General features: G+C 40.1%; 1 protein-coding gene across 1 annotated transcript in view; it reads right to left on the bottom strand.

Moving 5' to 3' along the window:
- LOC139730167 (uncharacterized) overlaps window positions 1-16,802 on the bottom strand; it is a 37,196-nt gene extending 20,394 nt beyond the window's left edge. Inside the window, exons 1-6 of the mRNA XM_071641063.1 lie at window positions 16,602-16,802; window positions 15,583-15,649; window positions 14,915-15,091; window positions 13,140-13,251; window positions 12,734-12,772; window positions 12,061-12,079 (exon numbers count right to left, since the gene is read on the bottom strand). Of these exons, the coding sequence (XP_071497164.1) occupies window positions 12,061-12,079; window positions 12,734-12,772; window positions 13,140-13,251; window positions 14,915-15,091; window positions 15,583-15,649; window positions 16,602-16,802 (615 nt within the window). The remainder of the gene's footprint in view (window positions 1-12,060; window positions 12,080-12,733; window positions 12,773-13,139; window positions 13,252-14,914; window positions 15,092-15,582; window positions 15,650-16,601) is intronic.
- Window positions 16,803-17,003: the final 201 nt, after the last annotated feature.

Here is a 17,003-nt window from a genome sequence, read left to right on the forward strand (position 1 = left end):
ATCTTTAAACGCGATTTTCTCAGAACTGCATTTTCGCTCAAAAACGAAATAGCGTCGGTTCGTGAAAACGCCGACGATTTGAAAGGTCTCCGGGCTACTTGTTGTTTGATTGTTTGTTACCCACGCCGATGAAAATCGGCAGGGGGTTATGTAAAGGGTTCCGTATGTTTGTTTGTTTGTTTGTTTGTTTGTTTGTTTGTTTGTTTGTTTGTTTGTTTGTGTACAAGATAACAAGAGAACGGGTAAACGGATTTGCACGAAATGTTCAGGGGATGTTTGGATAATGGCAGGAAAGAATCGATTAGATTTTGGTGATAATCGGTTGACCCTTGGAAATTCTGTGTGACCTTGAAGTTTTGACCCCATGGTAGTGACCACTCCGAAAATTTTCCGTTTCTCACTTTGCGATTTTCCGCTACCATACGAAAACGTAAACTCCCAAACGATCCGACTTCGCTGCTCAAATGTTCGTAAGAATTCCGAAATTTACGTTTAGGCCTATTTGAGGGATTATGTCCTTCTAGATTTATGAAAGTTCGTTCTCCGTCGTCACAAACTGGCCCGTATTTTGATGATTTTTCAAATTAACATTGATTGTTTTTTTCGTTGGAGGAGCATTTGCTCGGTCGCAGTCACACTGCACGATATGCGCGCTCAATGTCAATGTGTGTGCAAGGCCGCTGACAATGCATCGCGCTCTACACTGTTGGTGCAAAATTGCATCGGGGACGTTGCGGCGCTCGTTAGTGACCGAATGCTGGTGCAGTAGACATTTGCATTCAACCCTTGCATTGAATAATTCCCGTAGACACTGATCATAGGGGTAATTGCCTGGGTGGTACGTAAATTTTGTTTTTCTTTTGCGCTTTTGTGGATACCATCAAAGATCGTACACTCATACGACCTTTGATATCATCACACTCTCGGCTTGCTATAATCAAAATATCCCGCAAGAAAACTGCGTATTTCTCGATTTTTAGCGCGTTTTCGGCGACCCGTTGCGTAGACAATACTCTTAAAACTGGACTTAATTCGCGTGCGCTTGGAAAAGTTCCGATTCTGCACTTTTGACGGTGGAATTTGGGATATTCGATGGATTTTTGGAGGAGACTAAAGGACTTTCCTATTGTGAATGAGTGTTACCGTATGTGAAATGATGTGACTTTGCGTGTGATGTGACTGTAGAACCAAAGATCGTACACCTCATAGTGTACGATCTTTGGTAGAACTCACTGGCTGGTGATAAAGCACACTGGCAATTAAGTGACCGAATTCTGGTAGATGACCGAATGCACATTATGTTTACCCCTACTTTGTACTTCAGGCGTGGGTCTGCCGCCTTTGACGGCCCCTCTCTAGTTTTTTGTTTGTTTTTGGCTAGCCAAAAATCTTGTCGCTGCTCACGAAATTTCTGCAGGAAAAGGCTGCCTGACAAACTCCCATCGGCTGTCATAATCCGATGGCTGAATGCTCTCACGAATAAAATAAAGTTCATACAATCAGAGCCGCATTAGAACATTTCTGCTCATTTCCGGGATAATGTGACCTCCGCTTTAAGTGCAGTGGCCTATTGGGGTGGAGTTGATAGGGGAGGGTGGGGATGGGGGAGCATTGGAATTTTTAGAATTGAAGTTCAACGACTTAGTGCACACTTTGGTGGAGCATTCGGAAAATTTTCAAAGAGAAAAGTCAGAGGATACATTGGTTACATATTCTAATTGCTAGAAACAAAACCCACCAAAACAAACTAGCGTTATTGTTATGACGTGCTTTTACTTTAGATCTGTTTATTTGAAGATGTGATACACTGTATGTAAGCGCAGCGACGGAGCAAGAGGGGGCTTGGGGAGGGAGAGGGCATACCCCTCCAGCAGAAGGAAGCTTTTGCATTATAATAGAATTTGAATTCGACTATAATCTATCATGCTGCACACCGTGCATGGAATATTGGGTAATTAATTCAATCAGAAAAGTAAGAGATAAATATATGCTGAATAAGTGAGTGGGTAAATCTATGTGTATCTATCTCCTCTTGGTGCGTCTTCACTACGCATTAGGTCTCTGAAGATGGATAGCACTCACCGGAAATGACAAAATAAACGGCTGTGAATGGAGTGGGGACAGATATCACGATAATTCCATGTGTATCTACAGGCGAGACGGATGCAATTAGAAAATCGGAGAAAAACAAAACTGTCGCTGTTGCGTGAATTTCCTACTTAAAGGTTGGATTATTTCAAAATCGAACCTCCGAGTCTAAAGAAAAACGGGGGTGTGAAAACCCTTGATCCCAGCGTCGTACCGACCATACCCGAGTTTGGGTCATGTTTGCTCTCAAAATGCCTCGCTCAGCCGTCTGCTTGGTCTTCCCCGCTTGGTCTCTCCATAGATGACACCAGATCGTTAAATTTCAATTCTAAACCTATCCTCGTGCAAAAGCTCCCTCAAATGGGAAGGGGATACTCCGGCCCCTTCCGCTCCTCCCTTTGATTGGTCTCCCTACATAGGACTCGGGTACACTTTGGGGATTGACAATTTTCAGAATATTCCACAAAAGGAGTGCATAAGATTTTATTTCAATTCTAAAAATGCAACAGCTCCGTCGTGTTGGAGGGGGGCTACCCCCCCCCCCCCGCCCGTAATAAGGTGTAATAATTCGCGTGTTTTTAAATTCTCGAAAATGAAAATCTCGCGAAATTATGGCGTGTTGTTTGTATGTTCGTTTGTTCATTCCAACTCAGAAGATGGCTTGATAGCCCATATTCAGCTACGTTAAGCTGGTCTTCCATGGGGTCCATTTGGATGTGATGTTGGACCACTTCACCGGGTTAAACACCCTGCTCTTTGCAATGAATGAATGAATAAAGAGGGATCTTTTACTTACATAAGAGTTGTTACCCTCTCATACACGGGACCTCCATCTTACGTTCTATCCGATTGACAGAGTGTTTTGCCTCTTGCTAAAAGGAACGGCATGCTAAAAGGGGAAAATACACACAACATTGCTCAGTCCAGACTCGGATTCGAACCCGGGCCCTTAGGATCGTGAGGCAGACACGCAATATACCGACTGAGCCAACTCACCGGCCTCGCGTATATAATTATAGTACTCGAAACTTGCGCCACTGGCGTTTGCATGTCTCTAACTTTAAGTGCAGTATTACGTCGAGATCGCCTGTGAATCATGGATCGTACGATGTAATGCGAACTCTCAAGTTCAAAACGCGTCTCACGACCCCAGACCTAGTAATAAGAGACATTATTACCCACGCCGATGAAAATCGGCAGGGGGTTATGTAAAGGGTTCCGTATGTTTGTTTGTTTGTTTGTTTTTTTTTGTTTTGTTTGTTTGTTTGTTTGTTTGTGTGTTTGTTTGTTTGTTTGTTTGTTTGTTTGTTTGTGTACAAGATAACAAGAGAACGGGTAAACGGATTTGCACGAAATGTTCAGGGGATGTCTGGATAATGACAGGAAAGAATCGATTAGATTTTGGTGATAATCGGTTGACCCTTGCAAATTATGTGCGACCTTTAAGTTTTGACCCCATGGTATAGTGACCACTCCGAAAATTTCCCGTTTCTCACTTTGCGATTTTCCGCTACCATACGAAAACATAAACTCCCAAACGATCGGACTTCGCTGCTCAAATGTTCGTAAGAATTCCGAAATTTACGTTTAGGCCTATTTGAAGGACTATGTCCTTCTGGATTTATGAAAGTTCGTTCTCCGTCGTCACAAACTGGCCCGTATTTTGATGATTTTTCAAATTAAAATTGACTGTTTTTTTCGTTGGAGGAGCATTTGCTCGGTCGCAGTCACACTGCACGATATGCGCGCTCAATGTCAATGCGTGCGCAAGGCCGCTGAAAATGCATCGCGCTCTACCCTGTTGGTGCAAAATAGCATCGGGGATGTTGCGGCGCTCGCTGGTGACCGAATACTGGTGCAGTAGACATTTGCATTTAACCCTTGCATTGAATAATTCCCGTAGACACTAATCATAGGGGTAATTGCCTAGGGGGTACGTACATTTTGTTTTTCTTTTGCGCTTTTGTGGATACCATCAAAGATCGTACACTCATACGACCTTTGATATCAACACACTCTCGGCTTGCTATAAGCAAAATATCCCGCAAGAAAACGGCGTATTTCTCGATTTTTAGCGCTTTTTCGGCGACCCGTCGCGTAGACAATACTCTTAAAACTGGACTTAATTCGCGCGCGCTTGGAAAAGTTCCGAATCTGCACTTTTGACGGTGGAATTTGGGATTTTCGATGGATTTTTGGAGGAGACTAAAGGACTTTCCTGTGGTGAATGAGTGTTACCGTATGTGAAATGATGTGATTTGCGTGTGATGTGACTGTAGAACCAAAGATCGTACACTTCAGTGTACGATCTTTGGTAGAACGCACTGGCTGGTAATAAAGGACACTGGCAATTAAGTGACCGAATTCTGGTAGATGACCGAATGCACAGTATGTTTACCCCGACTTTGTACAAGGCGTGGGTCTGCCGCCTTTGACGGCCCCTCTCTAGTTATTCGTGAGACAGGTATTCGTTGCCAATCAGGGAGCGGCTTCCTACACCTATTTTTTGTTACCATGACAAAGTTTACATGTTTCCTTTTTTATGACATCATTCGTGCATATACTTTATATTGTATTCGAAAAAACAGAGAACTGTCTTTATCAGATGAGTGAAAGACAGATCGACAACTTGTACTGCTTTGAATGGTGTATTTTTTTCTTGTTTTTTTGATGATGGAAATTAACAAACTATTCAAATATTGAACATTGAATATCTATTAGACGGCAAATCTCTGATCGGGTAGAGCACATAAGAGCTTCACATCCCCGTGGCAACCTTGGGTTCCAGCTCGATTTTAGAAATTTGTCCGTTTGTGGAATTTCTCGGTTGCCAAAGCAAACAGCCCTGAATGGGCCCTGTATAGTCAGACAATAATCTGTAGCACAAATTAAACATGGATTGAAAGGGTTGTATTATCATGTATCATGTAATACAATAACATTGACAACAGTACAGGGGAATCATACTGATGAGGACGATAATAAAAGTTATAACAATTTCCAAATAACAACGTATATAGACAGAGAACAGAATTACAATACTTAAAGAAAAGCTACAGGGAGAACTCAGTAACAGGGTCTATTTCGTCTTTCCAAAAAGGACCTTCCTAATCCTGTCAGGCTGCACAGATCAATGGAGCTATCGTGGAGCAGAAGGAAAGGCATCGTGTGTTTCTGAATGTTGTGCGTTACATTTTTTTTTTTTGTATGGTATGGCTACACGATATTTGTATCATCATTACAATATATTCGATCCATAGATATAGCATAAGATTATATATCATAGAACGTTGATATATATATTTTTTTTACACATTAAGACTTTTTTTTGGGGGGGGGGGCGGGGGGGGGGGATTTGACCCCCATGCCAAATTTCGAACTTTTACTCTCTTATCTTGAGAATATAGTGCAAGCAATTCTCTACTTTTCCCAAACATGGCTTTAACACCGACTTTAAAGAAATGAAATGCAATCATGACATTATAGTCAGAGACTGTAATTACTTGTAACTGGCATAAATGATAGAAAACTATGGACGGAAACATTCATTCTCTCATGTTAGGGTGTACAAATTATTATGAAGGGCTGTCCTCCATTATCAATATAGCGGTAAGAGTTACAGAAAGTGTCCGGACGCCTGACCTAACGTTTTGAATTGAAGCTGTACTTCATTGCTATTTTGCGTCACTGTATGGATAAAAAAAATCGTTTTCGATGCGCTTTTGATTGTGCATAAACACGATAACCTGACATTAAGCTTTAGTGTTAATGTAAATCATAGATGTATGATTTAAATAAAGAACACTACAAAACCCATACGCAAGTTGTTTGCAAAATTAGTTGAACTATAAAACGAAATCCTACTGAACTGAATGGCATGAACGTTCTTTCCAGAAGATTCGCCTGTCAGCATGGTCAGTTTCCTCTTTGGCAAAGAATTACTCGCCTCCTTTACCCGTTGTTGTTTTCTCACCTTTTGTACTTCCTTTGCTCATCGACTGCAACTGAGGCTGGATAACGACTAGGCAAATTATACCGCGTGCTGTCAGAGGCTGAGCTCGAAAAAAAAGAAGAAAAAAAAAAAAACAGGTGCAACGGAATTTTCTCACGTCGGCTGACTGTGATGAGATTGAGGACACATCGAATCCACAATTCACCGGGATGATGGAAGTGATTGTGTCGTGTACAAAGACGAACGTGCTCACACGTGGTTGTGAGGTCTTTTCTCCACTTTCAAGCACGCAAAAGCTACTAAGATCTTTCTTCATGAGGAAAACATATTCAGTGACCTATTCCGACATTGGTGATAATGCTACTTGTTTGTTTATCTATTTTGTTGGGCTGTTGCCTAGCTGACCAATCAAATTAGAATATCTGTACTCGCGCACACACGAACAAATACACACACGCACAGACATGCACAGACATATCTCTTGTGCCACGTTCGCTCATTTGTCCGTAATTTTGTGACTTTTTTCAGAATTAAAATGCTGTTGTCACAATTCATTTCATGCTTAATGATCAGGAAAGGCGGCGGTCATTGCTGTAATTGCAATTTTCCATTCCTTAATTGGTATTCCTGGCCATTAACGCGGAAAACCGGCATGTCCTGGTCATATTGAATGATCACTTGCAAGACTAGATAATTAGACAGAAATAGATAGATAGATAGATAGATAGATAGATAGATAGATAAATAGATAGATAAAAAACAAATGATTGCCGGATCAATGAAGATTTTACAATACGAAAAGTCGATTTGTTTTTATTTTCTGCGAAATATACCATTCAAATCAGGAAAGGACAATATTACTATGCAAAACATAAAAGCAAAAGATTTAGGTTGCTTTGTGTTAAAATTGTAAATATAGTAACAGCACTGTCCCTAAACAAAACGTTATAGAATTCCTAGTTTATGAAAAAAAAGCGACAGCGCATACTGTAATCATACGATAGCAAGGGCGAAAACATCATAGCTACATATAAGCAGATGTTGACTTCGTTGGGTGCCATCTTCTGTAGTGACTACATGACTATACCACTACATAATAGGTCCTTTATACGTTCGCGCTATGAATCAACCTCAGCAAGTGGCGATGACAAACTGTGAAATGATATTTTCTTGTTGACGTGTGTAAAGCAGCAGTTGAGGTGTGTTTTCAATTCGGTGTTTTTTTAGATGAAATCGCTATAGATATCGTGGACTTCATGTGAGAGTATGTGTGTGCAGGTGTAACATTGCAAGACTGCGCAATCTGATATATGCAAGTTGTCTTTTTTTATTGTGAAATTTGTTCCTGTATGGGTATGAGAGTATGCAGGTTACCCTTTTATGATGATGATTCGGGAAAAGAAGAACGAGGTCCAAAACAAATACCCCCGCACACACAAAAAGGATCACACACAGGCACAACAATTTCCACATACAGACATAGTTGTTTGTGATATCTGCATCCATTTGATAGATTGAAAAGCTCTCATTGTTTGCTCATCCCATGCTTATTCATAGGAAAATGAGGCCTTGTCATGGTGCTTCAATTTATGATTGATCGCATTTTCCCCTTTTAGTCCATGGGCCAAGACCCGAAAAATGGGTTGTTGGTACCATCTGAGGTGGCACAACCTTTTTGGTGTCAGGTTGTTTGTCGGGCATAGATATGCTTATCAAGTTATGATAGCATTCCCAAATGACTAGCTTAGTCATAATAAATGAATTTCTAACCAATTTGGTCTCGTTTTTATATCCCTATACTTCTGAATCGAAACTAAACCGCTGTACAAAGAAGAGCACTGCCTTCTGTATGTCCACAGGTGTTCTGTTGTAAACGCGGTGCGCTTAGTCTTTATTCAAGGCAGCGAAGGGAATATCCAAAGGGTTATGATGTCCACAGCTGTCACGCGGTGCGCTTAGTCTTTATTTAGACTAATGTACCGTTATCATATCTAAAGTTCCTCATAAAAGGGATTATCTATACTGTTTTTATACTACGCTATCAACAAATACATCAGTTTTAAACAAAAATCACTCTGTTCATTTACAATATCATTCATTATAATGTATCGTAGTGTACCGGTACATTGTTTTTGCATTATCTTATATTGTTGGAGGGAAATAAAGCGACATTGGCGTGGTATCAGCGTTTTCACCGTAGCGTTTTCGCCGGAAAATGGTAAATGATTGAAAGATACGGTAAAATTCACGAGGAATTGCTTTTGTTGTTGTTGTTGTTTTAGATAAAAGGATATACACTGTATCATACGCTTTGGATATTCCCTTCGCCGTCTAGAATAAAGACTAAGCGCTGTGGACATCATAACCTTTGGATATTCCCTTCGCTGCCTTGAATAAAGACTAAGCGCACCGCGTTTACAACAGAACACCTGTGAACATACCATAGAGCTGCATTTTACAGCTCTATGGAACATACAGAAGACAGTGCTCTTCTTTGTATAGCGGTTAGTTTCGATTCAGAAGTATAGGGATATAACAACGAGACCAAATTGGTTAAAAATTCATTTACTATGACTAAGCTACTCATTTGGAAATGCTATCATAGCTTGATAAGCATATCTACGCCCGACAAACAAAATGACACCAAAAAGGTTTTGCCACCTCAGATGGTACCAATATCTGGCCTGGCCCATGGACTATTTATCATTATCCCAAGCCATTCAAGCATTGATCGAACATGCTTTAGGCAAATTAAGTACTTGCTTGCGAGACCTTTTAAAATGATTACATCCATTTTCTTTCTCATATCATGTGCCTTTCAACGTTAAAGGGAGCGTATAGTTTTGTTTGGGACCTCACTTCAGTTTCTAACATTTTTGGGTGAGATACTGAGAAACCTCTTATGAATTAATAACGAAAGAGCATGTAATTCCAAGTGGAATCCGAAATGGCTGGGATACGCAAAATAGAGCAATCCTCATGAGGTGGGACCCACTTTTATTACGAACATTTTGTTTTACTTTGTTTTTGGATGTCTCCGCCATTCTTAAACCGATTTGCATCAAACTTTGAATTCCTTTTAGAATTACATACTCTGTACCATTTAATAAGTAGTTTCTCGGTATCTCACAAAAGTAGAAAAAAAAACCCACCCAGCAACAAAAATTCTCATCTACACCAATACTATATCATCCCTTTAACCCTGTATCATGCCACGTTTATTTTCTATCCGTAAGTTCGTGTGTGTAATTTCTGCACATTTGACTTGTCGGCACTGAAAAGGGTCAATGTACATTTATTTTTTTCTTCGATGTTACTATTTCTTCCCTCATTTTTCTTACAATTTCTTCTTCTCGTTTGCTATGTACGATCTTGTTTCTTGTATCCTATTCCTTTCTTATTTTCTTCTTATTCTTAATTGTGACTGTGCACCTCAAAACGAACATAAAGTCGCACACACTGATTTTGTGTGAGGACTGAAAATAAGTGAAATGGGTCAACCTAGCCGAACTTGACTTTTTCATATTTTCTGAAAGAGTGGGTCTTCTTTTACATTATGCTAAAATTTGGTATCATACAACGGACAGGAAAGTGTGTTATTTTAGCAGTTTATCTTGAACATTTTTGGTAGAATAGTGTGATTAGGTGTGTCTTTAGAACCCCTTTTTCATTTCTGAAAAACCTTGTCCACACTCTTCACTTTCAACTCTAATAACTTTTGAAAGGATAGTGCTACTGCTTTGAAAGTTGGCATTAATTATGGACAAAATGTGCTGTGGCATGCTTAATTTCAGTTTAATCTGATAATCTCTTCATTGTTGTTACTCTGGTGGTTTACTTCCTGTTTTTTGTCCCATTCATCGCACAGCCAGCACGGTTTGGTAAAGATTAAGCGCTTGAATAGACACTGTACTTCAGAGCCTCTTTTCTCAGTTCACACTTTTCCTGAGTTTGTGCTTTCTTTCCAATATTTAGTTAGGTTAGGAGAGTCCATTTGATTTGAGTTATACATTATTTTAAAGCTTAAAGTCTGCTCTTTCAGAATATGGTGTTAACTAAAAATTCATGTCTGGCGACTTTTTGTTTGTTTTGAGGTGCAGGGTCACAATTGATCTAGCAACATCGTTGGGCCCAACCATAGTATGCATATGTTGATATGAGAGTGTGCTAGATATTTCGTGTGTGTGTGTGTGTGTGTGTGTGTGTGTGTGTGTGTGTGTGTCTGTGTCTGTGTGTGAAGAGCTTGCTTCCAAAAGGGGCTAATAGATTTGTCACCTTTCAGAAGCAAGCTCTTCAAATATTTATACACTTTTTTAAGTGCGATTAAGTAGCACGAGTCCGATCAGGTTGAAGGGGCTTCTGTATGGTTTCACAGGTCTACATTTTTCCCCTACGAATTGTATTAAACTTTCTTTGCATGCACGGATTTGGTTTTTTATGTTATCTAACGTTTACGGGACAGCCAAACTTGGATGCAGGCACCAACTTCCTGCATTAACCTTTATATGTCACGTTCGCATATTCTATTGAAAACCACAAACCCGACTAAAATGATCGATAAATCGCCAATTGCCCACAACATACATTTCTAGCGATTCAATTCTTGCCTAGAGAAAGTATTTTATGTGGTGATTCGACTATCGAGCGGTGTTCACTACTGGAATTGCAAGTAAATCTCCAGTTTCTTCCACTGTTGTGTGCAAAAGTCATGCCCTATAATGAAGCAACTAGTGAAAGAAAAATAAATCAAAGCAAAGCTTCATTTCTTTTCTAAATCTATGCGAATTATATTTCCAGGGTAACACAAATCTAAAAGTTCCTTTGACTTGAAAACAGATGATTTCGAAAAGTATGACTACCGTTTCAGAATAATGTGGCACACGGGGGGAGGGGGATGGGTTACGCCCGGGCACATAAAGAGTACAGATAGGTCAAAATTTTCTTCGTTTGAAACGAAAGGCTGCGTGTGCACCATTCATGCATTAGTACTACCGGAAGATGTCGTCATTCCTCACCTCACGCACGCACACACGCACACACACACACACACACGCACGAACACGCACACACAACACCACCACGCAACTCTTCTTTAGGGTCAAAACTGAACTACATGACCACTGCTGTATTTAGTACCAAAACAAGAGCACAGAAGGATTTAGAGCAAATTCAAGAACTTCGTTTATTAAACGAAATATTCCATGTGGAAGAGACGGGGAGGGGACTCCTCAAGTAAGAAACTGGTAGACATTCATTAATCTATGTTGAACACAAATAAAACCGGTGCGACGATTCGACGTGGTCGACATCCGTTAAAACAAACCGGCAAAGGTCTGACCTCGGCAGGGTGGCGAGTGCAGATATGTCGCGGTTGGCACCAAGAGTGCATCACGTCAGAATGACCACCCCGCCAATTCTACCAAAATCAGCAGACCTACGAAGCAATGAGAAATGGCAAATGTGTTTAGGAGACGTCAAACTTTATAGAACCCTACACTCATCAAGTGACGGGAAAAAATAGAAGTAAACAATTTCGATAAGACAGGTTTTTGGACAGAAGTCATTGTTCAAAGGATTGATCCATGAAATGCAAGCTTGATTGGAGGTTGATGAAGGAAGCAAACACACAAACACACACACACACACACACAAAACAGTCATGCTATGTTCAACACAAACGGGGATTTTTAGGCAGTGATACTTCGACAACATACATATCGTCTTTAATTTACAGTCGTTTAGATTTATTGGCTTTGAGGAGATGTTTCATAATGTACAGACACTCCCGTGTGCCGATAGCGCCAAAAATTAGTTTCATATCAAATTCAAGAATAAATTAACATATAGCTTTGCCTATAAATACAGTAATTTCAGTTATTGAAGATTTGCTGCAGCATCGAACAACATCTTGCTTCTACGTCAACAAAATATTGTAGCACCAGCAGTTTGATAGGACCATTTGGACACTTGACCCATTAGCCGACATGAACAAATAGCGAGAAAAAGATAATTGTACTCACCGCTCCTCCCCATGGGCACCTGCACATGACAAAAACAAAATGCATTTAATCAATCAAATGATTCAAGGACTTTATAGTCTGCATGTCCTTCAAGGTTATTGTCGAGCATTTATATATCTTTTTTCACTACTGAACATTCTGTTTGTACAATATTTCTATCACGGTTTGTTTAGGTAAAGCTATAAACCGGGTTTCAAAATGCCACTTGTCTTTCATGCCGACCATGTCGGTTGCTGCAAATACAAATTTTGTGGTCGAAATTTGATCATAATTATAATGGCAGATTCTTGTCGGGTGTTTTTTGTTTTAGTACATTTCCTAGGTTACACTGTTTTCAATGAATCTAAATATCGAACGTGTCGACGCAGCAAAGTAGTCAATTTTAGCCATTCAATCGAAAACCTCTTATACTTTGAATCGACCGCACACTGCCTGTGTCAGTCTTCCGAGTTTCAACTAATGAATTTTATTGCAAAACGAGCTGAGACTTGGATATATTTGTGCTCATAGCTGCTCACATCCAAAATAAGAAAATTGATTTTTTTTTTTTTACTAATCACAATTCCAAATATAGTGTAATGCAACGGGACCTCGTAATTTCAAATGCCCAACTGTGACGATGGAACTGTTTTGCGAGAAAACTCTTTTCTGAAGAAATGGTGGAAGGGCTCACCCTCTGTAGAAGACGGATAGTGGCGATTCCATGTCGCTCCTGTTAAATAAGAAGAAAACAGTTCCAAATGGCTATATAATTGTGAGAGAGGTTTAAGTGGTGGAGATAGGTCAAAAAGCCATCTTTTGGTGTGCAAGTAATGAAACCCTTATTGGTAGATTTGACGAGCAAAGGTGTGCCCATTTGAGATAAAGCCGATACTTCCCTGTTGGCTTGTTGTTGCTACCGACATAACTATTAGATGATGAAATTTCTGGCAAAAAAAAAGTTAACGTATCAATCCAATACGGATTGAAACTTAAGACACCAAAATCCATTTGGGAAAATTGTTTGCCGGACACGATCTTTAGTGGCCCCGGACCACTAGCTAACGTCAATTCCAACACGACACGACACGACAACTCACTGGGTTTGTTGAAATTGGCTGGTATTGCAGATGGCGTTCACAGCGTCTGAGAGGATGGAGGCGTAGCTGTTGAGGAACTGGTTCAGTTTGGTAGCCACGGCTTGCAAGGTATCTATGGGAGAGGGAGAAGTGGTTAGAAAACATGACAGGGTAAGATACCATCCTTTTCTCCATGACCTATCCACTCGCATGGTTTCGTCTTAGTGTGAAAGATGTGGTTTCAGTCTTTGAGCAAAACCATCGTGTACTAAATGAAATTCCAATCACAACCCCTCACTTTACCCAAAAATTCACCCATGGGAAGAATCTAAGTTTTAAACGGCTTTCAATTTTCAGTTTTTAATTTGGGATGCAAGACAAATTTCAATTTGGGATGCAAGACAAATTTCAATTTGGGATGCAAGACAAATTTCAATTTGGGATGCAAGACAAATTTCAATTTGGGATGCAAGACAAATTTCAATTTGGGATGCAAGACAAATTTCAATTTGGGATGCAAGACAAATTTCAATTTGGGATGCAAGACAAATTTCAATTTGGGATGCAAGACAAATTTCAATTTGGGATGCAAGACAAATTTCAATTTGGGATGCAAGACAAATTTCAATTTGGGATGCAAGACAAATTTCAATTTGGGATGCAAGACAAATTTCAATTTGGGATGCAAGACAAATTTCAATTTGGGATGCAAGACAAATTTCAATTTGGGATGCAAGACAAATTTTAATTTTGGGATGCAAGACAAATTTCAATTTGGGATGCAAGACAAATTTCAATTTGGGATGCAAGACAAATTTTAATTTGGGATGCAAGACAAACTTTAATATGGGATGCAAGACAAATTTTAATTTGAGTTGCAAGACAAATTGCATTTGTACTTGACAATTGCATTTGAGGTGGATAAATTTGCCCACTTTTCAAAGATGTCCCGAACAATGTACGAGGTCAAAGAGGCAATGTGAAAGATTATCACTCCCCGACTGTATAGTTTCCATAATTATGTAGGTGTTAACGATTTGAATGTTCAAAAGCTTGCTTCATTCCGGATCTGATTTAGGAAACGTATCATTATCAAGTACATTTGATTGGACTGGTTAGTTTTGTAGCTCGATCAGTGCTTGTTTTGATGCATTACTAAGAATAATGCCTATGCGTCGACACGTATTGCCAAACCGTCGTGAGTATTTTGATTCAGTTTGTGGGAATGGATCATTACATTAGGCTGCGTTCACATAGAAGTATACTATTCGGGTATTCGGGCTCGTTTTTCGAGGGCGCGCGAATAGCTTGAATCGAACGATAGGATTTCCTCACACCGGTTCACATAAGAGGGCACTATTCGAAAGTACCGAATAGCTGCGAATAGTATAGCAAAGTGGGAATCGAGCTTGTTCGATTTCCTTGCAGCGTATACCGTCTCTCGTTTATGAAATAATGACACTTTTGGTCTGGATTTGCCCTTTAGCAAAAATAAGCATATAGACTGACATTCTGATGCAGTTTAGAAATTGTTAATAAGATTTGCTGGGATGTGGGAGGAAGAAATCCTCACTGCATGGGACGGTGAGTTGACGGTGCGGGTGATGGTGTACTCTGTGCCCGAATACCGAATACCGAATACTTCTATGCGAACGCAGCCTTAGGATTACATTATTTTTGGGCAAAATAACTGTCCAGGCACTACACAGGTCAACGATATCACAGATTATCAGTCCACAACCAAGTTAACCTAGCTGCAAAAGGTACTCGTTTATGAAAAGTTTCTCAACTCGTACCGTTATCGATGTCCTTCTGGTTGACCTTCTGGATGACGTAGTCCAGTCCGTTGGCCAGACGCATGGCCTGCTGTTGCTTGGCCTGCAGGTCGGTGCTCTTCTGGGCAATGTACTGGAGGGCGATGGCAAACTTTGGCACGGCCTGGCTCTGGCAGGAGAACACGTGGCTAAGGTCAACTGGAGGATGATAAAAATGGGAAGTGCAATGTAATTCTTCAAACTATAGCTAGATTAAACTTGCAAGGTAAAAAGAGCAAGTGCAATCGGTACACTTGGGTTTGCGTCCGACAATTAATAGTGTACAAGCTAGCCTATCGCACAGTAAACTTATGCGTGAGCAAAATTTCGAGCCATAAGTATTCAGCAATATGCCAGTATTGACGTAATTTCCAGTGACTAAAGATGCAAAATTGAAATTTGGACGTGACGAGATCGAAATAATCTCCATGAAATCATATTAACAAGTTTCCTTCTATTGTGAAGCTTCAAGGTTTAAGGCCAAACAATTCACCAAGTTTAACCGGGTTACTGGTGGCCTGTGTACTAGTCTAAGTGTATGGGGATTTCAGAATTGAGTATGCGAATGATTGAAAACGGGGAATCATGGAGTCGCGTTTAGATTTACACATTCTTACAAGGAATCCGATACACAAGGAATCGATACACACCTTGGGGTACATCAATTTGTGGGATGTCGATCTGTTGCTTAGCAGCGGACGACTGTAGGATGTTGATCTGTAAGAGGAGAAGTGAAATCGCGTCAAATTTCGAGATACTCTCTCATTGGGCCTGGTACGTTCCCACCTAGATAAAATTCAAAGCAGCATCATCGTCTTGTCTTGAAACCCTATTACCATTACAATTATCAATTTCATTAAGTTATCATTTATTCGGCTTTCACTCACAAATGTCAATTACACGATACAGAATCGGAACGTACCGTTTTCTTCCGCTTTGGTTGTCACTGGACATTCTAAAAGCTTTAAATTTAAATCACTTCCGTTTCAATTTGATAGACTTAGCTGAATACCACGTTATCAAAATCTTTTATTGCACAGAATTAAAAAAAAAAATGGATTGTGGATAAATTTACTGATGATCAATCCAAATTTATTAACACTGGATCGACTAGTTTAGAACATTGTCATACCTTTGATTGGAATGCCCCATTCCACGCCGCATTGGCACGTTCATGGCACGTTTAATCTCAAGTTTCTCACTAAAAATTCCATCTTTTTCTTTCAACGAAGTAATTTACAAATCGGGATTGAATTAAATCCAGTTTGTAAATACTTCGTAGATTAGTAGCGATGTACTCCATCTGCTAGATTCTAGTCGCAAGGACATTCCGAAGCTTTGGAAGAAAGCCCAAAGGAAAAAGAAAGTCCCAGATAACGAGTTATTATAGTCTATAATAGCAATAGAATGATAAACTAGTGTAAACTGGAGTTGAGTAAATCAAGGCAAATTAGGAATAGGGATAAATGAACGTCTGTGAGTCTAGATTTTTTTTTTCTCTATAACAGAACATGCATTTTAATTCAACGGTATGTTGGAAACATGTTAAATCAAACAGGTTTCATTAATGTTGAAGTCTTGGGAGCAATTTTTGCTTTGTGGTTTACAGCAAAAATTGTTCATGTCATAATACACATTCAAAGAAAATACGAGTGCGTGGTAGACGTACCTTTGCCTGGAGAGTAGAAATGGCCAGGTAGAGGGGGGAAAGCGTTTCGACCACTGCCATGTGGCCGATACTCTGCAGCATCGGGACGGACTCGGCCATGTGACTTGCCTGCTGCTGTTGGTGCTGGTCATCCGACGTCTGGTGCGTGGGCGCGGCAGCTGCCATGGAGACGATGAAAAGGACTGCGACGATGGACTTCATGTTGGCAAAATTGGGACTTCTCGAGATCCGAAAAGTGTCAGGCAAAATTGGCTGATGCTGATTCGGGAGCTGAGACGGGGTAGGTGAAGTAGTGTTCCTCCGGACGGCGCGGCTGACAACAGAATAATACCTAAGGTTAACTTGCTCTATGATTTTATAGCAGTTTGTATGGCAAGTTCCGATGGAAGAAAATGTATGCGT

This window comes from Diadema antillarum, unplaced genomic scaffold (assembly GCF_040938485.1).
Source record: "Diadema antillarum isolate AM-2024a unplaced genomic scaffold, OU_Dant_1.0 seq00000297_RagTag, whole genome shotgun sequence".
Lineage (NCBI taxonomy): Eukaryota > Metazoa > Echinodermata > Echinoidea > Diadematoida > Diadematidae > Diadema > Diadema antillarum.